This window comes from Coptis chinensis, chromosome 6, assembly GCF_015680905.1.
Source record: "Coptis chinensis isolate HL-2020 chromosome 6, ASM1568090v1, whole genome shotgun sequence".
In the NCBI taxonomy this organism is placed as follows: domain Eukaryota; kingdom Viridiplantae; phylum Streptophyta; class Magnoliopsida; order Ranunculales; family Ranunculaceae; genus Coptis; species Coptis chinensis.
This window is the reverse complement of record NC_141461.1, coordinates 7,753,115-7,777,277: the sequence shown is the minus strand read 5'-3', so window position 1 is coordinate 7,777,277 and position 24,163 is coordinate 7,753,115. Positions and strand designations below refer to the sequence as shown.

General features: G+C 36.9%; 2 protein-coding genes across 3 annotated transcripts; both read right to left on the bottom strand.

Moving 5' to 3' along the window:
- Positions 1-517: 517 nt before the first annotated feature.
- On the bottom strand, positions 518-8,250 carry LOC147491209 (KH domain-containing protein). 2 transcript variants are annotated; one of them, XM_086565703.1, is made up of 7 exons: positions 7,793-8,250; positions 6,863-7,230; positions 6,063-6,248; positions 5,720-5,821; positions 5,560-5,634; positions 5,327-5,443; positions 518-1,980 (listed from the first exon to the last, which is right to left on the bottom strand). In XM_086565703.1, exons 1-7 carry the CDS (start codon positions 8,115-8,117, stop codon positions 721-723), a joined length of 2,433 nt encoding a protein of 810 aa, XP_086421829.1. In that variant the 5' UTR covers positions 8,118-8,250; the 3' UTR covers positions 518-720. The 2 variants fall into 2 exon arrangements, with proteins under 2 accessions (XP_086421829.1, XP_086421830.1); XM_086565704.1 differs by having other exon boundaries at positions 5,563-5,634.
- Positions 8,251-8,570: 320 nt separating this feature from the next.
- Positions 8,571-16,082, bottom strand: LOC147491208 (SNARE associated Golgi protein family). The gene is made up of 7 exons (XM_086565589.1): positions 15,531-16,082; positions 14,891-14,943; positions 11,935-12,027; positions 11,638-11,861; positions 10,657-10,723; positions 8,988-9,098; positions 8,571-8,783 (listed from the first exon to the last, which is right to left on the bottom strand). Exons 1-7 carry the CDS (start codon positions 15,988-15,990, stop codon positions 8,760-8,762), a joined length of 1,032 nt encoding a protein of 343 aa, XP_086421715.1. The 5' UTR covers positions 15,991-16,082; the 3' UTR covers positions 8,571-8,759.
- Positions 16,083-24,163: the final 8,081 nt, after the last annotated feature.

Here is a 24,163-nt window from a genome sequence, read left to right as displayed (position 1 = left end):
GCTAACATTAGGTGTTATAACTTTTAACATATAAGAGAGTTTTTGCTCGCAATACCCTCTATTCACATATTTTGATAGCAACGAGAGTAGGTTCGTCTTGCAAAATTTCTATAAAACTTTTTTTGTATGGTAAAACAACATTGATGCGACTTCAAATCTTTGTTTTGATAAGCCGCACTTCCATGGAGTCGCCACTGTGCAATTGTTACCCTTTATATAATCTCCACTTTCAACAATTACAGAAAAACAGACTTGAAGTGTGCAACTACCGAGCCATATCTTTCAAGTTTGGTTTTGGTTGAAATGTAGTATGGTCGGGAATGGAAGATCATGTTTGATTCTCGTTAAAAAAGCATTCCGTTGCATCCCATTCCTGGTAATAAGAACTAAGTGTCATTGATGGATGCGAGCTGAAAGTCTCTAACCCAAAGTTGTTTAGAAGCAAATGCGTTGCAGCAGCAAATACGGCTGCACCATGGTCACCTACGTGATATAATAGAATAATGAAAGATAACGGTTGCCGCAAGAAGGTCCTCTGCGCAATATAATAGCCATCTTAACAACATCCACTAAAAATATTCACCTTCGGAAGGCGAAGTAATACAAGTCTACGAGAAAAAGGAAAGCACCTACAGGAATAAAACCTAAAATGTCATAAACTACTTCTCTACAACCAGGTTACCAAAGTACTGAGTGTCTTATTATATTAGGACCAATGTCCTAATGTGCACCACCATACATCTGTGTTGAATCATATTGGCCATATACGGGCTGTGGGGATAAAGTCTTGACGAAACCAGGTGCACTTCCAGGGACACTTGGATAACCACCTGACTGAGCTGCTGGCTGCTCATAAGCCGGCTGGTTCGAAGCTGGTTGCACATAACCAGCCTGAGCACTTGGTGGTGCACCATAAGCTGATGTGGGAGCATTACTGTAACCTGTGTCGGTAGGACCTTGGTAATAGTTTGCATTGTTAGGAGCCGACTGATCGTAACCAGGTTGAGAAGAGTAAGGTCCATAACTACCAGGCTGCCCACCTTGAGCATACCCAGGCGCCGGCTGACCACCAGGTTGACCATAACCAGAAACAGGCTGACCACCTGGTTGTGGATAAACAGGAGCTGGTGTAGAATGAGTTGGAGGCTGACTGTATCCATCATTAGCAGGTGGTGCAGAGCCATAGGGGTATGCCTGCTGTGTGGGTCCACTTGCTGCGTACGGGTAAGGTTGCTGAGATGGCAGTGTCTGTCCATAAGAGTGAGCAGATGAGACAGGATTCTGATACGGTACATCTCCAGGTTGACTAGCTCTTGGCGGACCATAAGATTGTGGAGCAGGTCCCTGAGATGGCATGCCATATGTAGGTGGCTTGGAATATGGCTGTTGGCCATAACCTGGCTGAGTAGCAACTTGTTGTGGATAAGCACCTGGCTGAGAATTGCCATGTCCTCCATAGGCAGGTTGTGCTGGGACTTGATTGGCATATTTTGGATCCTCATACCCATGTCCATAACTGTGCTGAGAAGGCGCTGACTGTGAATAACCAGGCTGCCCATAATCCGGACCTTGCGGCTGCCCATAATTATTGTAGGTCACGTGGGTTGGAGGAGCACCATGAGCAGAGGCAGGAACGTGGCCTGAATTTGGCATTGGGTTAGGTGCTGAAGAATCAGAACCATGGCCCCCGTGTCCATAATAATCATAACCACCACTTTGGGGTGTCTGCATGGACCCAGACCTCTGATCCCAACCTGCATTAAAGTTGTTTCTTGGAGCAGTCTGCTGCGAAGGGTAGCCACCATATGCTGGTGGCATATACTGATTGTGAGATGGATACATTCCTCTCTGCTGATTATCATAAATTGTCGCCTGAGAAGCAGAGTGGGTACGAGAGCCCCACTGGGGTGGCCCACCAGGTCCGCGAGCACGATATGCTTGCTGGTTATAACCTCCAGAGAGAGGTGAGGGCTTCACAGGCTGAGCAAACATTTACCAAGAGACATTGTGAAATATTAGTGCAGTAACAAAAAATAAGATTAAGCAAAGATAACGTGGAGAAGACAAAGATTTCCGATGCATAATTGCAGTATTAATTAAACAATTATACAATTGCAACTTGATCAGAGCTTAATATTGGAGTCAAATGGCAGCATCATAATGAGATTTCCAAGCAAAGAGCAATAAGTTAACAATTAAGATGTAGTGACACAAGTATTTATAAACAACTTCTAAAATGAAGATTTTCAAGCAAACCCCAGAACCAACGGCTAGCACTACTTTACAGTATACACCATATCACAAAAGCTGAAAAAACCACAAAGGTGCAACTACTTCAAAGAAGCCAGTCCTACTGAAGCGGAAAAGAGAAACATGATTAGTTATCAATATCGACAAAATGTGTGTCCATTTTCAATTGGGCTCACCCATATTCAAACCGCAGCGTCAAAGTTAATAGGTAACAAGATGTTGGGCTGATTAAAGAATCTTCACAATAAGGAATGTAAGGACAGATCATGAGATTGATGAAAGCTCAGGTTAAAAAAAAAGGGTCTACATTGTTTATCAAATAATAACAATGGGGAACTTCTGCCGCATGTGAAATATCAAAGTCGAGACTCAGAAATATATTGTGTTTATCAATAAATCTGCAAACTAACCAACTGTTGGTCACCGCCCATCACTTAAAAGAAGGCATGTATTCATCAAGTGACTAAACTTTGACAACAAAGTACAGAATCACAATACTCTTATACTCCTTTGCTTCAGTAAACCCACATTTAAAAATTCCTTCGTACCACAACTCACCATAACACCCAAGCTAAGGCCTTGTTTTGGCCGACATCAGATCACTATCCACGTTACAATTGGGTGAGACATGTAATACTTGTTCCACTTTGCTAGGGGTTTTATTCGCATCAAGTGTATTGCAGGTTTAAACGTGAAAGCAAGTCATCAATATCATTATCCGATAGTCCGATACCAAAACACTTCAACCAATTGAATTGTTCTAAGAATATATGACCCGGTTTAGCAATCATCACACTGTTTCATTTTGTTTCTAACATGTGCAACTTGTTCCTTACAATATTTTTTATAACATTCTCAGAACGACTAGACACTAACAGGAGGAACATACTATTACCAAGTACCAACAGATATTATCAATGCAGGTAAACTTTGGTCACCAAGTGACTTTGGACATCATAGGTGAACACAAGTAAAACATAAATGAAGTTACAATGATATTTGAAAAAAAAGTTGTTTAAATATAATGAGAAAAATATTATAAGAAGACAGCATGGAGTATATGCAACTTTTAGTTTTCAAGGCTTTATAGTAAAAGAAACTCCAATACATCTATTGCCTAATTAATGCTTGCAATGACAAAAAATAATCACACAAGATAGGCTTAGCTTTTTCAAGATGGCATCAGCTAAAATGAGAAATAGCATTCAGATATTACTAAATTAACATCAGGATATACTCTAAGAAAGATATTTAGTGAAGAATAGATCCCCGTAAAAATGTTAACAAAGATACCCCACCTAGGAACAACACTTCTATTCTAACGCATTGCTCATACAAAGATCATGTGGGCACTAAAGAGCACTAAGGCTATCACGATACAGTCTTATCACACTAAGATTTTTAATTAATTCTTAAATCTTAAAGCAGTCTTACCAACTAGAACCAATCTGCAATTGCGAGATTAATGCCTGATACCTTTCTTCAGTGGGCGAGAACGGGAATGGTTGTCTAATTGCTACACCATGAAACCAATGTTGACCCCAATGAAAGTCAATAGCCAAATCTGCATTGTGAAAGCCAACCAATTCGAAATCGGCACGTTCAACATAAATAAACCATGGCACCGACATCTTAGACTGAACGCAATATTCTCCTATTTACATTCAAGTGACCTTCACACAGATCATGCATCAATATGGCAAGCCCTTCTTTATTGTTATTCATGATAATTCGCTCATTTCCCAAGTAGAAAGTATGCATATCTTCCTTCATCTCATACAGATGCCATTAAGCAGAGGGTGATCATATATTATAATAATGTGTTTGAGCGCTATAATCATGACAAATTTCATTTGTTTGACAGAAACAACTGCATATCTCTTCAAACTCGGCCAGTCCATACGGAAACCTCATGGATATTTCATGACAAAACTCTTCACCGTAACAACAGATTCATATAGAAATCAATGGAATCTCAGATTCATGAAGGAAAAGAAATTAAACATCACTATCCACAGAAGTATCAACCACGAAGCAAAATCCACAAATTAAATTTATTTCTCTAAACCCATCATGTATTTGGAAAAGGATCATCTATTATTGCAATCAGGGGCAGTAAACTCAGAGTTGACAAAAGATAAACCTATTTTTGCAAGAAAATATTAACTCGGGGCTACGTAACTATAGTTTGTGCAGTTTATAAAAACAGGTACCTAGAATACAATTTTGAAATTGGCAATGAGAAAAAGGCATTCAAGGCCTCCACTACATTTATAGACCATTCAGGAAAAACTTTTGAAAAAGAGAAGGTTACCGAAATAGGCTTCTTTTAAAACCAAATTGATTTTTGGAGAATATGTAATAGATGTCCATGAAGTCCAAGATGTTTTAGAATAGAAAAAGATCATAGGACGTCATGGGCAACATAAGCTTTTATTAAAAAGATACGCAAAAGATACAAGAATACATGCTTGCAGATACACACTTTCTCCTATAGACACCAACCAGTACAGATTAAAATTGAAACACGTAAGAAGCTTCCAGTTACAATCTCATTTCTACTTTTCACAAGGTCCAATTTTTTTAACATGAATCAATACCTACCAAGTAGTCCAGGACACCTACCAATCTGGAGTGAGATACAACTGTCATGAGAAACCCTAATGCAAGCATAAATATTTGCCGTACATATTCCAAAATGCTAAGCTACTAAAATGGTGAAAGCACTTAAACATCAAGAATAGGTTGGAAAGTACAGAGGTTGGCTATCCTTGTTCATACCTAATTACAATTAATTCACATCAACTTGCACTTGTGGGTGCGTTAATGCACATATGTACATAAAGAGATATTCACATAATCTAATAACTGCAGAATCATTTATCAATGTGATCAAGACAGATGCAGGCAAGAGCTAATTATGCTTCTGAGTACTCTCCAGTATGGCACATCACATTGGTACCAATCAGAGTACTTCAGCTAAATACATGTATATTATACATTTATACACCATCAGGCAAAAGATAATGGGACTCGCAATAAATAAACCATTTTAACTGGGAGTTTATAAACTAACCTGATTCATAACTTCCTTAATCATCTCTCTTGCGACTTCAATCTGCCTTTTATCGCCAGTAACTCTAACAGTTCTTTCCAGTGAACGATCACCATCAGGAAGATGTTGTGGTATAAGCTAAACAGAAAAAGAAAGTCAGCATCTGCGAAGTTCAACCACACAAATATGCAAAATCCATCTACCTCCTTCAATCTGTTCTACATACATCTACAACAAGGTCTTACGATATCAACTACCTGGATGCGTGCCCCTGATCTCGTCTGCAAATTTTTGATGGTCTCTCCTCCCCTACCAATAATCAAACCTACCTGAAACAAATAATATACAACCAAAGGTGATGGACCGAGAGAGAGAGATAAATGAAATTCCAGCGCTCAGATAAAAACAAGTAACCTTTTCATTTGGTACTTGAATTTCAATTTGTTCTGCCGCTACACTAGCCTGTACAGTACCAAAACCCCTAGCCACAAGGGATGGGGAACCCCCTGCGTCAGCCTGCAATTCATATGTTACACAAAAATATCAAAATAATAATTCAAATGATAAAAACAAAATTATGAGGTAAGAATCCCAATCAAGTCAGCAAAAGACTGACCAAATGAGACCTTTCGTGTACAGAAGATAGTGCTTGATGCACCAAATGTGTGAAAAAAAGTGAGAGATGGACAACGGAGAGAAAGTCCAGTAAAATAGATAAAAGAAATTTTATTTCATGGGTGAAGAGACAGAATTGAACCTCTGCAATGACGTCCTTTATCAGTTTCTCGGCTTTATTTATGTTTTCTAAGGCTCCTATCAGTTCCACGGGCCTAGTTGCAGCATAAGGATCCGCTTCAGCATCCCTTGTTATTTGAATTTTTGCCCCTGAATTATGCTGCAATAGTCGGATGGTATCTCCAGCTTTGCCAATGAGAACACCAACCTGCATCAAACACAAAAATGATGTTTTCAGATGAAAGGACAAATTTAGTTGATTAAAACAAGTTCTTGGAAAGCCCTCATCTAATCGAATCAAAATTCAAGAATAGTGCTATCTCCTTCCAAAACGAGTATAAATACATTATTGTATGTTATTTTTCAAATGAATTTGGACTATAAACTTCATAGTAATTCTTCCGATGTGTTGTTCTTCCCTCTTGCATTTAATTATTTACATATGAAGCCTTCTACGTGTTATGCAATATCATCTGACAGGAAACAAGATCTACTCTTTCGAAACTTCTAATACAAGGGAGGTTTATGTGACAAATTGACAATTCACAAGATCCTTATAAAAGAGATAGCAGTGATACATATATAACCGACAACAAGCATATAACAGCAACACAACTTAAGATTTTCTTCACACAAATATCTTTTAGTATCTGAACTGGAAAAAAAATAAAATAATATTAGTCTTTTGATTTCCACTAGCATCCTTTTCAGACTGATAAATAGACTGCAAAGAAAACTCTAAACTAAAAACAGAGGTAATAACCCTCACAGACGATATAATGTAAAGATGTGTTTCAATAATAATAAATAAATAAAAAGCACCTTATTATTAGGAACTTCCATTTTCCTGGACATCATCTGAGACTCAGGTACAGACTCTTGCTGTGATTTAGGATCTCCTTCTTGAGGAATTCCTTCAGTAGGGTGTTGCAGATCTCCTTCTGAAGGGTGTTGGGCATCTTCCATCTTGAGAGTCTCGTCAGAAGAATTTTGGGCATCCCCTTCCTGAGGAGCATCTGCAGATTTATTTTCAGCATTCTCTATCTGCTTGCTCTCCACTGTCACGTGTTTGGCACCTTCTGTTTCACCATCCAATGTCATTTGGGGATTTTCTGACTTAACATCCGCAGTTTCAACATTCTCCACTGCCTGAACATCTACCTTCTGCTCCTCATGACCATTTTCTAAAGCTGAAAAAAGGGAAGATATCATTCCCAGATATCTACATCAGTTTGCTGCTACAGATTATAAACATATAATACTAGTACTAAGAAACAAACAAAGGGACAATGCCTTCTGAAGTAAACTCCCTCCCTATCATTACACTGAGAGTCCGTTTGATTGAATCAGAAGTTTCCCCAGTGCACAATTTTATGCCGGGAGAAGAAGTGTGATCACATTGTTTCCACTAACTTCTCTCCATAAGTATAACTTACAATCTCTGTGAACCTACCCTGCGGTAAACCCTTTGTTTTTTTTCCCCACAATCATGCTTAAGACTAATTTCAAGATGGTCATATCTCCTGACACAGTTTCCTAAGTAACTTTCCACGGGGAATTTATCCAACAATCAAACGTGTATAATACGACTGATAATGACATCAAAAACGTTTCAATTTCCACAGAAATGGCTGTGTGGTGTGACACATTTCTAGTGAAAACTTTCCTGTATAATTTTCTATTAAAGATACTAAATTGCATTTCCCATTTTAACCCTAAATTTGAAACCTAAGAAAAGAAAATAAATAATACCTGAAGCATCAGATTCATCTTCTTTATTTTGCTGTTCATCATCCAGACGAGCTCGTTTGGCATCAGGAGCCTCATCAATAGACTTATTCACATTCAACTCTTCTTCATCATCGTCATCAGCTGGTTGTGATGTTGAAGAATTCTTAACAACAAGATCACCAGATCCGTTTTGGTTAGGCTCATCTTCTAATTCATCTAATTTCCTCTTCAGATCCGAAGAAGCAGAAATAGGAATAGTAGTCGTTGTTTCTATAACTTCTTCTGTTGTTTCTGTAACTTCAACTGATTCTACTACTACAACTACTGATCCATCTTCTTCCGCCATAATTCCAAATTATTACTATTATTATTAATGAAACAAAATCTATAAAAATTGAAAACAAAACCCTAAATGATGAAAATCGAGAGGTTGGTAATGGATTTTGAGTTTCGAGAGTGGAGCTGGTTTTGTGTGGAGAGGAGGAGAGAGAGAGAGATTTGGGTAAAATAGGGTTTAAGGCCCTCTTTATATAGTGTCATTTTTAGCTTTGCTTGGGCTTCTTAGTTGGGCTTGGGCCCTACATAACAAAGCCCAAACATTCAAACCCAGGGTGCTTCGGAGAGTTTTAGTTGGTCCCTAGTCACAAAACTGAAGCCCACTACACTTTTACATATACTGGAGGATATATGGAATACGTGGACACCTGATAAACATCAAATTACATTCACTGGAACTGAATAGGAACTATATTTGAGATGCATATGGTTCTCCTGTCAACTTGAGCAATTCACTGAAGACTTTTAAGAAATGATTATTATACATATGTATCTTTGATTTTCTGACATGTCTATAAATACAAATTTCTTAAGGAGACAAGACTTTATCAAAATTTCATATGCCTTCTGTACAACAATGGTGGGTCGAATGTACATTTTCTAATCAATCACTCACAACTCCACAATCGGGATTCACGGCAGACGTTCATTTCTACTCAAGATCTTTAACAGCATCCTGCAATCATAAACACCAAGAGAGTCATGTCCCATTCTTTAAAAAAAAACCAAGTCTGAAGAACCGAGCATGGTTTTTGAACTAAATAGCACTTAGTATCGCTTCTAGAGCATTATATCATGAGACGTGAGAAAATATGTTGAATGCCCATGCCCTGTATTATTAGTTTGCTAAGCTACATTTAGGCTCTAATAGAGACATTACATTTGCAAGTCGAGTCACGTAAGCTGCAGCCAAGCCTGTCGCTAGAAGTCCGAGGCCAAATGTCAATAATTGACCATTTCCTCCAACTAAACCAGCATCAGATTCTTCCTGCTGCAATGCCAATGAAAACAAACTATCATGTAGGATCCAAAAGGAGGAGCTTTGAATAAAAAATAAAGATATTAGCAGAACTAAAAAAATCATATTACAACTATCAACTTTGTCAATATAGGAGTTAAGTGTGGTAGCATAAGAAAAACATAAGGGTTATGAGGACCGTGCAACTACATCGCTGAATCTAAAGGCTGCATATTTGAACGCACAACATTGTTCATATGAGTCATCAAAGTTCATAGTGTTACTACCATGATTTTAGATTGTGATTCCAATCTATCTTGGATCAGAAAATAATTCACCAAAGTTATCCCAACAATGGAAATCAATAAAAATATCGCCAAATGATGAAAGACTGAAAAAGTTTCTCATTTAACTTGTTCAAAATGGTAAAAAAGATAATTACACGATTATTAGGATACAACAAGTGATTGCATTAAGTAAACATTTTATGAGAAGGGGGGGAGAAGGAGCTCAGAGAGAGCCGGATTTTTGAAGCACAAAAGGGCATTTTTCATTTTTTGCTTTTGAGGGCTTGATGCAAAAAAATACTTATGGCTGTTCACTCGTTCCTACCCTCTATTCTTTAGTTTCACATAATCATATCTATACCTACTGTACTGAATAGTGATCCTTCCGCTATGGGTAGCAGCTGGTGTGACATTGCTTATGTCAATAGCAATCTCCTGCGTTAGAGATAAATATTGAAATTCTTTCCCAGCAACCAAAACCCACCTCAGAAACACATTTGAACATATAACTGTTTAGATGTCCTTGGAAGATCCTACAATTCCATTTGTCACTGATTTCAGAATACTTCATCAGTTCACCTATCATCTCGTGATGGCAACCAACTTTGCTTCAAAGTCTCATCCCCTTCTCCTATCCTTTACATGTACTTAGTTATGGTATTGTGATCCCAATTCCCAACTGGAATACTGAACATATATCTGTAATATATGTCAACCTTTTTATTTCCATGCAGGAGATACATATTATTTGGTTGGTTTACCAGAATTCGTCAACCATTCCATCCTTCTCCTAGGTTTGCATACCAAAAAATGAACCCATTGATCACCATTAACTTCTCTGTGCGTTATTGAATCTTTCACATTGACTTTTCCTGTACAATTGATTGATCGATCCTCTGAGCCGACCAACAATTTTCCCCACCACTCCCGAACCCACTATAGTATCTCCAGTTTTTTTTCTTTTTTGTTTATTTTTTTAATGATGAAAGTTATCTCAAATTTGAAAAATGCATCGGTTATAAACACATGCCTTTCTCATGTGTATCTTCAACTACCATGCCCTTCGCGATTTACACCCCGGCGCACGCATGCATGCACACACTTTTATGCATGTTCCACTATCTCTTTTTACAATGTTTCTGTTTTTACTTATTATTGAAGAAGAAACAATTAAATCCATAACAATATGTATCAATACCCTTAGTCTTGACAGTCAGATAAACCACACCACCAGAAATTATTGAAATATCTTAGGAAGTAACATCTGCATATTAAAGAAAATTACAATGAAAAAATGAACTCACAATTATTGCTCGTCCAAATGCACCTGCACTGACATAAGCCCATGTTCCAGGGAGCATTCCCAACCAACTGCATCCAACAAATTGTAGTTAGTTTTCATGTCAGAACTACAAGTGTTGCACCATACATTTCAAAATTGTACAAATTAAACCGATAATGCAGATTATGTGACGCTTGATCAAAATGTTGCAGTGGCTTATGCCCAGACATTGACTTGTTAACCATCTCAAACCTAAATATATACGAAATGGCGCCGTACTATTTCAAAACTTAACAGGTATATCCCCATAAAGGGGGTGGTTATATGAACTCCACTTAAAGTGACTCCAAAGTTACTCCACCACTAAATACAATGAATTAGAAGCTGATTTTTGGTAGAGATGTTCTCCACACAATCGAGATCATCCTCACAAAAAATCAGTTCATTCGAAGATGTACAACTTTGTCAAAAATCGTTTAAAATGTTACGAAATTATCCAACGGCCTAAATTTTTTTAACTTCATAACAACTTTTGACAAAGTTGAACATATTCAATTGAACTGATTTTTTTGTGGGGGTGTTCTCCATCACGTGATGTATATCTCCACAAAAATTAGCCACCAATTCATCTTGTAAATCCACTTTTAGGAGTGGAGTAACTTTGGAGTCACTATAAGGTGGAGTTCATATAACCATCCCCATATATAAAACATATTAGTCCTGTTGGGCACTTCAGTCTTTTTCATACATATGCTGAGTGCAACAAAGCTCCAAACTAACAAAAATGATTTCCAAAAAAAAAGATATACGATACAATTGAGGTCAAAACATATTACATCCCTATGTCAAGGAAAGAAGACTAAAACCTGTTGGTTTTCACTAATAGAAAAGAAGAACCTGAAACGGATGCATTGGGGTTGAAAGGTAAATATTGTAGTACACAAAATTAGAAATTTAAAATCTAAAAAAGAAACCATTGCAAACGAATTGATAAGAAATAGACCTGCCCAAAACGTATGGTAAGAACTTCACCGATGTCAACCCATACAGATAATTCCCAAGAGAAAATGGCAGCAAAGGACTCAACCGGAGGAGGGTGACAACTCTGAAACCATTCTCTCCAATTGCTTTGTCAATGGCTAGAAATTTTTTGTTTCCTTCGACCATCTTAAGAATACGTTCGCGAGCAAAATATCTGGCTATGAGGAAGGCCAGAGTTGCTGCCACCTGAAAAGGTAAAAACAACACTGAGTACCCATTATTCTTCATGATTACTAAATATACATGTTAACCATCTTACCGTGCCACTAATGGAGACAATGATGGTTCCAGTATACGTGCCAAAGAGAACACCAGCTGACATAGTTAAAGGGATGGCAGGAATAGCAAGTATCTAGTACAAAATGAATAATTCCAGGTTAGCAAAAGCAAATAAGTATACTAAATTATGCGTTATGATACATTATAACTGATGATGAGAGAGTAGTTACAACCTACACTGTGTTTTATATAGTGGTGGACACTACGTGACAAATTCAGACTAAATCAATAAAGGTCACTACATCTGTTAGATTCAGCCAAGTCATACTATGAAGAATCTACATACTCTGGTTTGCATGTTAGTTTTCTTGCCGGCAGAAGACAATTTGGAGCACGCATCTTTTGACAATCATTTGGGGAATCACAAAAAGAAGAATAAAAATACCTTGAGAATTATGAATCTTTTGCTATGAAAGACTTGGGCAAACTGCATCGTTTGTTGGGGACTGAAGTAACAGGGACAGCCAAAGGGATGTTTTCAACACAGTCTAAGTATGAATTGGATGTATTAAAGGGAGCAAAAATGGAGGTTGCTAAAGCATGTAGTACACCATGCTCTACTACAATTCTCTGGAAACCAAGTTTGCCACTTTATGCACAAGCCAAGAAATACTCATCTCATTACAGTCAAAAGGACACTAAGATATATCAAAGGAACCTTATCAGTTATCACATGGAGGACACTAAGATACAAAAAGGTTCAACAAATGTTATTGCATACAAAGATGCAGACTAGGGAGATGGTAGAATATCTACAAGTGGACTAATTATCTTTCATGGTTCAAGTCCAATAGTCTGGAGCTCCAAAAGCAAAACACAGTATCAGGGAGTTCCACAAAGGCAGAATGTAGGGCTTTAGCCTACTCTGCAGCAGAGATAGTATGGCTTTTCATCTTCTAAAAGAAGTCAGAGTTTTTCTCATCAACCTCCCTTATTGTGGTGTGTCAATGATGGCGTGCGCCCATGTTTTCTTCTCATATTATAGGCGTGCACCTATAGCTCAAGTCCAAGCCCAGTCGTGCTTTTCTGAAAAACAAATCACTTCAATTCGTTTGTCAAAGTGATTCACAAAATTTTCCCAAATCGGATCTTCGTACTAATAAAAAGAGACGCATCTTCGTACTTATCAAAGATTGGTGGAATGCCCAATAAGGGAGCTTCAACACCTGCAGGCAGCCAAACGGCGCCATCATTGAGGGGTACACCCTCACGTTCCTCATTGAGAGGAGGATCCCTGTTGGTGTTATCTTTTCTGCCAACTCCGTTCTCTTCGTCGTTTTCTGGATGTATAGGCGCAAAAGGATTCAAAAGAGGGATTGAACCATCAACCTGAGACGCATCATCAATACTAGCCACTGAACCATTATTATGTGGTGGTGGAGGTGATTGTTGCACCTCTCTTTGGACTGAAAATCTTGCTTCCATCAGGTTCCGGAACATTTGTGTCATGTTTTTCATATTTTCTTCTAAACGAGACATGTAAGTATTCATAGAGAGAGGACGACTTCGAGTTGCTTTGTGATTCTAATAACAATACAAATTAATTTTTTTCAAAGAACAATTCGCAGTGAACAGTAACTGGGTGAATAGTGTTCGGTGACGTATACAACTATGAAGAGTTTTTGTATATTGGTAGACTTGATTTTCACAAGCTTGTGGACAAGCATCTTCAACCTGGAGAGAATGATGTAGAACATGAGTTTATTGTTTTGAAGACATAGGCGTGCGCCCATGTTTTCTTCTTATGTTATAGGTGTGCGCCTATAGCTCAAGTTCAAACTCAATGGGCCGAGAGTCCACTAGTTTAGTTATTCTATTTTGGTTGTTGCCCACGTGGCGTGTTACTATTGGTATATTGTTTTTAGGATTATTATAAATAAGGGCTTGTATTTAGGTTTTGAGTTGTTTTAGTTGTGTTTATATTTATGAACTATTGAGTGATTATCAATAAAAGTGAGACTTTTAGGGTTCTATAAAGTGTAGATTTCGATTTAGTGTTGTTTCCGCGACTTCAATCTACATTAGTTAGTCCCAGTGCTATTGCACTCTCTCTAAATTTAATTTTCCATGATATAATTGAACGCATTCAAGTAGTATTTCACTACATTGGAGAAATACTTACAAGTGGAGTTCTGAAACTTCAATATGTATGTACACAGGATCAAGTGCAGATATAGTCACCAAAGGGTTTATCATCAAACAGGTTCTCTATGCTTTAACAATTATTAGGTGTTCTACGATCATCAACTTAAGGTGGTACAAGAGTTACTGACTTCAGTTATTGTCAATCTTCGTTGGATTCCGCAAAGCTTGAGGGGGTTGTATCAGAATTTAATTCAGTAAATGTCACTGACAGTGTCCAGCACTCCAGCTGAACAGATTCACTTACATGTCAGATTCAGTTATAACTAACTCCAACTACTTGTAAGACTGTAACTAGATTAACCGGCCTATGCTGTCTATAAATAAAAAGCTAAAATAAGTAATCATACATTGAAATACAATAAGAAAGAAATCCTATTTTCGGTAAAATGTTCTTTCATTTCTGTTATTAATCACATTTGGGGACCCCAAAAAGAAAAATACTTAAATACCTTAAGGATAATGAATGGATAACCACTAAAACTTCATTACGCCAGAAGTTGCACTAAATGAGTTTTTTATTTGATTTTAGTCTTCTCTTCCACCATCCCTTTTATCTGTTCCTCTCTAGTACCAAAGTACAAAGATCTTTAAAGTTTGATTATGGACTAGAAGCCTCGTGCTAGCTTTAAAGCATCAGTGAGGTTTAATAGCCGCTTACTCCTAATCGCTAAGGAAGTACACTTGCTGTTTAAACATCTAAATTATGTTGCAAATACCATAAAGTAATTGATGGTAGTCACACAAGAACAGTTAAATACATAAAAACAGAAAGAGAGTAGGAGATAGATCACCTCCAATCCAGCGTAAACAACTACAAATAAAGCATATCCAGCTGGGCCATACCCTGTTGGTGGAAGCAGTCTATGAGCATGAAAAGTATCAAGCCTAAGAAACAAATCAGGTATTTTAAAGCGTTAAAAAAAAAAAGAGCAATGTAGATTTCTAAATCAATATGTTTCAAAAGAAGCTACCTCATGAAATTTAGATTATATTAGCTTTTATACTGTCTCACAATTAGTCAGCCCTCACTACAATGTATTCTCTTCTAAATTCTAATTCGTCAAAAACAAAACTTTGCCCTCATCGTAAAGCTAAAATGCCTATCAGCCTAAGTGAGAATCATTTGGTATACATGGTAGCATAATTCACAGTGTTCACGTTACCCCCTCCCTTGATTCCCCTTCCTTGATTCCCTTCTAAATGCCAACTTAAAAGTTGCCCTTGTCGTAAAGCTAAATGCCCAGTTAAACTGTAAACCTCTTGGCATATAAGGTCACCTAACAGCCTAATTCACATTGTTCGCACGTAAATCCACGCTTTTAGCCACTGTTAGCATTATTAAAGGTGAGTGTAAGGTATTCAAGTTATCAGGTATATTCATCAAAGAAGAATTAAAATCCGAGATGGGCAATGTTGTTTAAGCAAATTTACCTTCAATAAAACCCGTAAATTGCGTCAAGAAGGAATTAATCTGGTCTCTATAAACATACCCAACAGTTCCAAACCCACCAACAACACCAACAAGTAATATCCCAGCCAAAATGGTCCCTTTAAAAGCATTCTCCCCTCCAAAGCCATCATCACTTAACTTCTTCTCATCATTATCACCATTACTATCTTTTGAACTCACAAGTCTTGTCAAACTTAATGGAAACTTATTAATAGAAGACTTTTGTAAAGATTCTTTCTTTGACTCTTTTAATGAAGAAGAACATGGTTTGAATAGATGGAAACGTTTTGGTTTGAAGGGGAAGAGAAATGAGGTTGGTCTTAGTTGTGGTAGAAGAAATGAGGTTGGTCTTAGTGAGGGAGAAGAAGAAGTGTGTGTTAGAGTGCGCATTTTAAGCAGTGGGGGTGGGTGTAGGATAAGGGGTGGCAGTGGCACTGCCATGTACTGTAAAAGACTAGTTGGATTTTGTTTTGGATATTTAGGGGAGCAAATTTTTGAGTGATGTACAAGAGGAGAATCTGAGAAATGAGGTGTCCACGTGTTAATTTTTCAGCCATTTCCTATATATGCCACATGGGTTTTGTTCATATAGTGAAAAATAGAAAAAAAAAAAATAGGAAATTGTTTGATTGACTTCGTTTAAATTTGGGAGAGAGCGTGGTGTTTGTTTACATGGAATTGGACTTGAGGAGAGGAATTTTATATATAACTAGTATTGAGCACGATTTTATTACAATGACCAAGGTTGCTCATTGGAGGCTAGCAGCATCATCTGCATAAATGATCCACTTGCTCTCCATGTGGTGGTTCCCTCACCCGACTTATAAGTTATAACTTTCCTATAGCTTTGAGGAACAATGGATGCCAATTATCAAAAATAGACATTCCGAGCAACCGTGTTCATACGTCAATGGAGACATGTAATACCGTCATATGGTGATGAACACAGCATTAAAAATACAACAGTGTAATGGCATCTCTAATAAGGGGTGTAAACTATATAGAGCGGAAATTTTACACCCTAAATATCAAAAAATTCTATCCAATAGGGGTGTATTAGCTAATAGAAAGGGTTGGAAATTCCCCTTCTGGCTATTAGTTAATAAAAAGCCCGGGCGACACTCGAACTGACGTCTGAGTGAAATAATTTTCAAACGTCACTTGGAGTAACATTCCTTTCTAATTCTAACGTAATTTTTTAACTCGGACAATTCTAAAGTAATTTTTTAACTCGGTCGGACTGACGTCCCAGTCTAAAATCTATTTTTTTTTTACACTTCTCTATTGAGAGTATAGAGTGTGAATATTTATAAACTATATAATAGTATACAATTAGATGTGTAAAATTCTAATGGCACCTACGTAGAGCCTAGGTAGAGGTGTAATTTTACACCTTCATTAGAGATGCCCTAAAATAACGGCATACAAATTTGATGTAATTTGTATATTATATAAAGTACATATCTAAAACCATTTACAAGAAAACTGATGCATGAGTATTTTCTACTTTGACATTTTATCATTTTTTTTTTTTTTTCTATGGAGAGTTAAACAAACTAATTAATGTTTGGTTGTCTTGGATACTTTTAGGACTAGGGCAGCCAATGGATCCATTTGGATCGGATTATAGAAAATCCGAACCCAAACTGATAAGAAAATTGTGACCCGAAACTTAACCGATTATATTATATTTCATTCAAAACCGAACTAATCCGAACCAAAAATTATAAAATCAATCGAATCCTAAATTAAATGGATTAATTTCAGCCACATGTACAATTAATAAACATATACAAAATTAATCGTAAATATTACTAAAATGTCATCTTATCGGTTCGAGTTCATATTGGTTCAATGGAGTACAAACCTGAAACCAAACCAATATTTTATCGGTTCGGTTCGGTTTGGTTTCAGGTCAGTATATAATAAATCAAAATACCATTACCCAAACCATTTTTTATCGGTTTGATTCAGGTCAGTTATTGGGTTATCGAAACCCATTGACAACCCTACTTAGGACTACTTATCTTCGGCGCTCTGTTTAACTAATTTTTTAAAAAAAAAAATGTGGGATAAACAAAACTAAGGCGATTCGAGGATATTGAGACTTCCTATGTGATTGATTGCATGGGGATTATTGTGCTCTCGTTCATATATGATGATCGGCGTTGTTGCTTCGTCTAAAGCTCATTCAACTTGTTTACTTGTAGGACAATTCTTCACTCTTCTCCATCACTCATAATATTTATGGAATCAAAATTAATTAGAAGGATGTTTGATCACATATATATCCATAAAGAATACAACTCATGATCTTAAGGCCAGGGCTAAGAGCCAAAGACTAAAAGCAAACCCGTTAGTGTAAGGATTGATTGATAAATCATATTAGTGCAGTGCAAACGAAAATTTTTAACTAATATATGGAGCAGATGTGACTTTAATCCAATGAGCTATCATGTAGTTGGTTGCTAAACATCTTAACCTGTCCAAGCTAATTACTTAAATTATTTTAATGTATATCATACCTTCTTTGCTTGCTTCTTGGAGCTCCGAGCAAGAATGAACTCATTCAAAATAAGATAAACTTTTATAGAGAAAATAAAAATGTAAACCGTGATTAAACTCATACAGCAAAGCAATCGGCTTGCTAGAGACATCGATTCCATATTTAATGTCATTGGTTTTTATAAAGAGAGAGATGAACACATAATTATAGGATCAGAAACTTACTTTTGATAAGATGAAAAGGTAGATAGGAGATAAAGAGGGTAGCCTTCCTCCATGACACTTTCTTCTCCGAGCCTTTCTTTAATGGTTTTACACTCAACTTTTTGGTTACATTTTTTTTTTTTTGGTCTTACAGGGAGAAACCCAAAACTAAAAGAATGAGAGTAGTAGTTTCATTGTAATGAGAAAAAAATATACGAGAAGGGCAGAAGAGATGGGAGAAGAAGGGAAAATAATCGCTTCGTATTCTCTCGTTAGACTTTTCATTTTCTTAACGTCTTATTAAATAACCCAATTATTGCTAATTAAATGTAATATTTATAGTAAGGCGTACAATTCAAAATGGCGTGGAATTGATTTTTTAATATACCACCACATGAAAATGATTGATTGCTCCTATTCAAAGATGTTAAGCAATATTTTAATTTAAAGACAATATCGGTACTGAAAATTTATAAAGGCATAAAAAGACAAAGTAGTCCTCATTAATAAATATCTAGGCATTTGATTTAATTATTCATCTAGGGGGATTATGCGTAGGAAAAATACCCGGATGAATTTAAGAGGCTACGATCATTATAGGATATGCTACTAGTAGAGATAAAACAACTGAAATAGGTTATTCCAATAAGAAAAAAGGTAAAGTTTGGAGCGGTACTTATTGTTAATTTTATCAAACTCTGCTGTAAGAAGCTTAGAGCCATTCCCTTTTAGTCTGATCTCAAAAGTGGCTTCTTGAGCTATTTCTTGATCTCAAAATTTGACTTCTTGAACTAAACTATATAATATATATATATATATATATATATATATATATATATATATATATATATCTTTGTCTAGAGTGCCACTCTTATAGTGACACCCTTTATCTCACACTTCTCTTGGTCCGTCCGACTGTTCTTTAGATTATCGATCTAATTCACTAAAAATCGCTGGAATTTCAAAATTTCACACTATTTTCAAACAAAAAAAAAAATGAAAAATGCTTTTGTTTGCTTCTTCATCTCGGTCTTCTTCTTCTCCAAAACCAAAACCCTTCAAACAAATTTCATAAATTATTCAAACAAAACGGTTAAAAGAGGAAACCCAAAATTTCTTGATACAAATTGTTAAAGAGGAAATGGATTTCTTAAGAAATCCGTGTTGTTTAGAGGAACTTAATTGTCGGCTGTGGGTGAAAAAGAGGTAAATCTTGTGTCATCACTTCTCTCTTGAAATTATTTGTTCTATCTTGAAATTATTTGTTCAAACTTGATTAAAGTGCAACTTTTGGTTGGGTCTTGAATTTAGAAATCCTTCGGACAAGTGAAATTGTCCATTGTTACTTCGTGTTACCCGTTAATACACCAAGTTCCCCATTCACACCAACTATCGCATGTATTTCATTGAAGGATGAGGGCTTTCCAACCTTCCCTCCACGCTAGAGGATTTGGATTCATTTATGTGAATCACTAAAAATTATTTTATCAATGAATTATTTGGCATATATGAAATGATTTGTGTCAAAATGCATCTAGAACCCTTCTTGTAGAATACTTAACTTGTAAACTTCAAATTTCATCCATATCGAATCTCTATTTTGCCCAAATTAATCATGTATTATATGAAATGACTAAGTGAATAACACACTCTCCATATACTTTGGTCAAGACGCCAAGTAATGCTATGTCCTTAATCTCAGATAGTTCTCTTTAATGGAATACTATATGTATAAGAAGGCTCACTATACTTTGAAATAGCAATTTCTTATGGATATTTCTCATTTATGTTGTGGTAATTTTGGCAAGCATTACCGATTAGTTAAAAAGTTTATTTTACTGTCATCTTGCTCTGTTGTGAAAGCATATCCAATTTAACATGAGTAATAATTTCACTAATTTGATGAACTTGTGTAAATGAGGTTTTCATTTGGGTCGACATCACTAAGACATTTTACTCAAATTTCTGATTCAGTACGCAGGTGGGTTCGCAGCCAATCACATCCATTGCTTGGATTCCATACAAATCGAAACATTGCATACGAATTGATATCTAATGTCTAACAGTTAAAACTGAAATTTGGTAGGCATGGAGGGTGTGATATCAGTGTTTAGGAGCAGGACATTGCGATTGCATACAACTCGTAGTTGGGATTTTTTAGGTCTTATATTGGAACAGGGGCAAAGTGACTTCAAGAGCCATGAAGACAAACAAAGCGCCTCCAATGCAATTAAAATGGCTTAGAAGCCTTATTTGACATGTTTTCAATGAAATCACCACTTGTTGAATTGCCGCAGCCTTGTGATTTGAGTTACCGGTGCTTGGACCACTTCGAGATTGGCTAGTAGCAACCGCCTTGTACAAGTTGCAAAACTCATTTGGCCTTGAGAAATGAATTCCTTTTCAATTGTAAATGAAATCCTCGGCTTAAAGCTTTCACGATTAGGGGTTGGCAGCCTTCGGTGGTACACCATATCCTATGGATTATGAGATATGGTTGAAAAGAATGAGAAGAAGATTCCATGAAGAAGATCATGGGAAGGAAGTGGAAGTTTCGGTTAGGATTAGTCCATAAGCCAAAATCAGAATGTTCGATGGTTATGGAATAATCGACCATTTTCACTTCCCCGTGATCGAAGTTTCCGAAGTCTTGGGGTGCTTGAATGGAATCATGTGATTTGGTGTTTATTTTCCTACAGATTTGAGCACCGGCCCGAAACACAATGGTTTGATATCACCGAGGTGTCGATTTAAACCGAAGCTCCTAGATGGTTGATCTCGCTAATTGAGCAACAACCATCACCGAGCTTGGTTCTCACGCTGAGAAGACGAGCCACACATCCTACGAAGCTTTGGTGTTTCGTGGAGTCTAATCCATCACAATCATCCCTTATATATCGAAGTCTCTGCTGTCGCCCACTCGCCCCAAAATTTCACAAAGAAATTGAAGGATATCATTTTTCTGCAATTGTACCGACTCTGCTCATTTCAAACCGTATGTATTGCTATTTTTCCTTGTAAAGATATGAGCTCTTTCCTGTTGTCGGGCGCCAATCGAAATCGACTTTCATGATATATTTTTGTTTTTTCTTTTGTAATATTAGAAAAGTTGCATAGCTTTAACTTCTTCCATTGTGTTCATTAGATAGCTCGGAGAAACTAGGCAATGGTACCGCTTGTGCAAGCGATGACACTAAAGGATCGAACTTTGCAGTCTTAGGAAATAGTAGTCCTGAACTTACACCGAGTTGTCCATTAGTACTAATAGGCTGCCTTCCACTAAAACAAATTCAAAATTTGCATTCATATTTGAAATTGAGTCCCAATTTCCACAAACTTATTCTTCAAATTTTGTGTAATTTTGCAAATCAAACTATTTCTCCAACAAGGAGAAGTTGTTTTTTCCCACTACACGCTTTAATCCTACTCACGCCAAATTGTCAATAACGCATTGCATTATTCAATGATTTAAGAACTTCGAAATGCAAAGGATCAAGCCGAAGCTAAATCTCGGGTTCGAAAAGCACATTATGAAACCATACCACCAAAGCCATCGCTGAAAATGGTTTAACCAACAAAGAAAAAATTTAATTGATACTTTAAACTTAATATGCTCAACCAAACCTGTACAAACAAGATCACGCATAAGAAGACCATGAGGAGATAAACAGATTCAAATTATCCATTCTTTTAGTGCAGATAAAAAAATGGTGTGTCTGTTTGGACTTTGTCCCAAACGGCATGGCCACACCGTTTGGTACTAAGACCAAACGGTGTGTCTATGCCGTTGGGACAATGAGATGGCATGGCCACACCGCTTGGTCTTAGTCCCAAACGGCATGGCCATACCGTTTGATACTAAAAACGGTGTGGCCAACTTTGAACTTGCAAAAAATGGCGGTTCTGTTTGATTTGTCCCAAAAAGGCATGGCCACACCGCTTTGGTACTAAGGCCAAACGCATGGTCACACCGCTTGAGACTAAGGACAAACGGTGTGGCCATGCCGTTTGGACTTTGAACTTGCAAAAATGATTTCACTTTCCCAAACCACACCGCTTGGACTTAGTCCCAAACGGTGGCCATGCCGCTTGAAACTAAGTCCAAACGGTGTGGCCATATCCTTTGGATTTGAAAAAAAAAAAAATGGTGTGTCTTTTTTGTCCCAAACGGCATGGAAATTCCGTTTGGCCTTAGTACCAAACGGTGGCCATGCCGCTTGGGGACTAAGGCCAACGGTTTTCCAAACAGACACGCATTTTTTTTTCAAGTTCAAAGTCCAAACGCATGGCCATTTATGTTGTCTTGATGTTATATTTTTTCTCTTGTCTTGATGTTATATTATGAGAACTATAAATGCCTTATGAGGGTTGATTGAGAGAGACACTACTATTGTATTGTTGAATTGCATCATTTGTCATCAATATGACAAAGTTGATTGTTGATTTCATATGCATTGGCTAACTTTACATCGGATACTAACTTTCTCCTCGATAAGTAGCTTTTCGACAAGTTTAAGGTCATTCCATTGATTCCGATTGAACACATGGCCAGGCATCGTAATATTAGTTTTCCATCAAATAATAAGTTTGACAACTCTAATGAATTATTGTTACTAAGTTTTGAAGTTTCGGGCATCCTCTTCCTTTATTTGTATCTGCGGACTCATAAAATCCCTACTAATTCCACAAAATCAAATCACTAGTGAATTGTCAATATTATAGACATTGTTTCGAAAGAATCGTCGGTTATTGAGAAACTTATACCACCCAAATTCTTTACAAGTAAATTCTCGGACACGTGATGTCCTTCTATCAATACTATTAAGGATTTCATTTACAATTGAAAAGGAATTCATTTCTCAAGGCCAAATGAGTTTTTGCTTGTACAAGGCCGGTTGCTACTAGCCAATCTCCGTTGGTCCAAGCACCAAGAAACTCAAATCACAAGGCCTCAAGCGGCAATTCAACAAGCCACACCGATTTCATCACCCGAAAGACTGTGTCAAATAAGGCTTGCGGTTTCAATAGCCGCATTGAGACGCTTTGTTTGTCTTCATGGCTACCGTCACTTTGCCCTGCTCCAATATAAGACCTAAAAATCCCAACTACGAAGTTGTATGCAATCGCAATGTCCCGCTCCTAAACACCGATATCACACCCTCCATGCCTACCAAATTTCAGTTTTAACTGTTAGACATTAGATATCAATTCAATGCAATGTTTCGATTTGTATGGAATCCAAGCAATGGATGTGATTGGCTGAACCCACCAAGGGCGTCTTGAATCGAAAATTTGAGTAAAATGTCTTAGTGATGTCGACCCCAAATGAAAACCTCATTTACACAAGTTCATCAAATTAGTGAAATTATTACTCATGTTAAATTGATATGCTTTCACAAATGAGCAAGATGACAAGAAAATAAACTTTTTAACTAATGCGGTAATGCTTGCCAAAATTACCACAACATAAATGAGAAATATCCATAAGAAATTGCTATTTCAAAGTATAGTGAGCCTTCTTATACATATAGTATTCCATTAAGAAAACTATTTAAGGACATAGCATTACTTGACGCCTTGACCAAGATATGGAGAGAGTGTGTTATTCACTTAGTCATTTCATATAATACATGATTAGTTTGGGCAAAATAGAGATTCTCGATATGGATGAAATTTGAAGTTTACAAGTTAAGTATTCTACAAGAAGGGTTCTAGATGCATTTTGACACAAATCATTTCATATATGCCAAATAATTCAGATTCAATTTTTAGTGATTCACATAAATGAATCCAAATCCTCCAGCGTGGAGGGAAGGTTGGAAAGCCCTCATCCTTCAATGAAATACATGCGATAGTTGGTGTGAATGGGGAACTTGGTGTATTAACAGGTAACACGAAGTAACAA

What these genes read in the sequence shown, in the direction of transcription:
- LOC147491209 (XM_086565703.1), bottom strand. Translation starts at nt 8,117, where the DNA reads ATGGCGGAAGAAGATGGATCAGTAGTTGTAGTAGTAGAATCAGTTGAA. An exon ending in TGGAAGTTCCTAATAATAAG is followed by an intron (nt 6,249 to 6,862) that starts GTGCTTTTTATT and finishes TGTTTGATGCAG; the next exon opens with GTTGGTGTTCTCATTGGCAA. An exon ending in TAAAGGACGTCATTGCAGAG is followed by an intron (nt 5,822 to 6,062) that starts GTTCAATTCTGT and finishes TATGAATTGCAG; the next exon opens with GCTGACGCAGGGGGTTCCCC.
- LOC147491208 (XM_086565589.1), bottom strand. Translation starts at nt 15,990, where the DNA reads ATGGCAGTGCCACTGCCACCCCTTATCCTACACCCACCCCCACTGCTT. An exon ending in ATTTACGGGTTTTATTGAAG is followed by an intron (nt 14,944 to 15,530) that starts GTAAATTTGCTT and finishes TTCCACCAACAG; the next exon opens with GGTATGGCCCAGCTGGATAT. An exon ending in CATTTGGACGAGCAATAATT is followed by an intron (nt 9,099 to 10,656) that starts GTGAGTTCATTT and finishes TTGGCATTGCAG; the next exon opens with CAGGAAGAATCTGATGCTGG.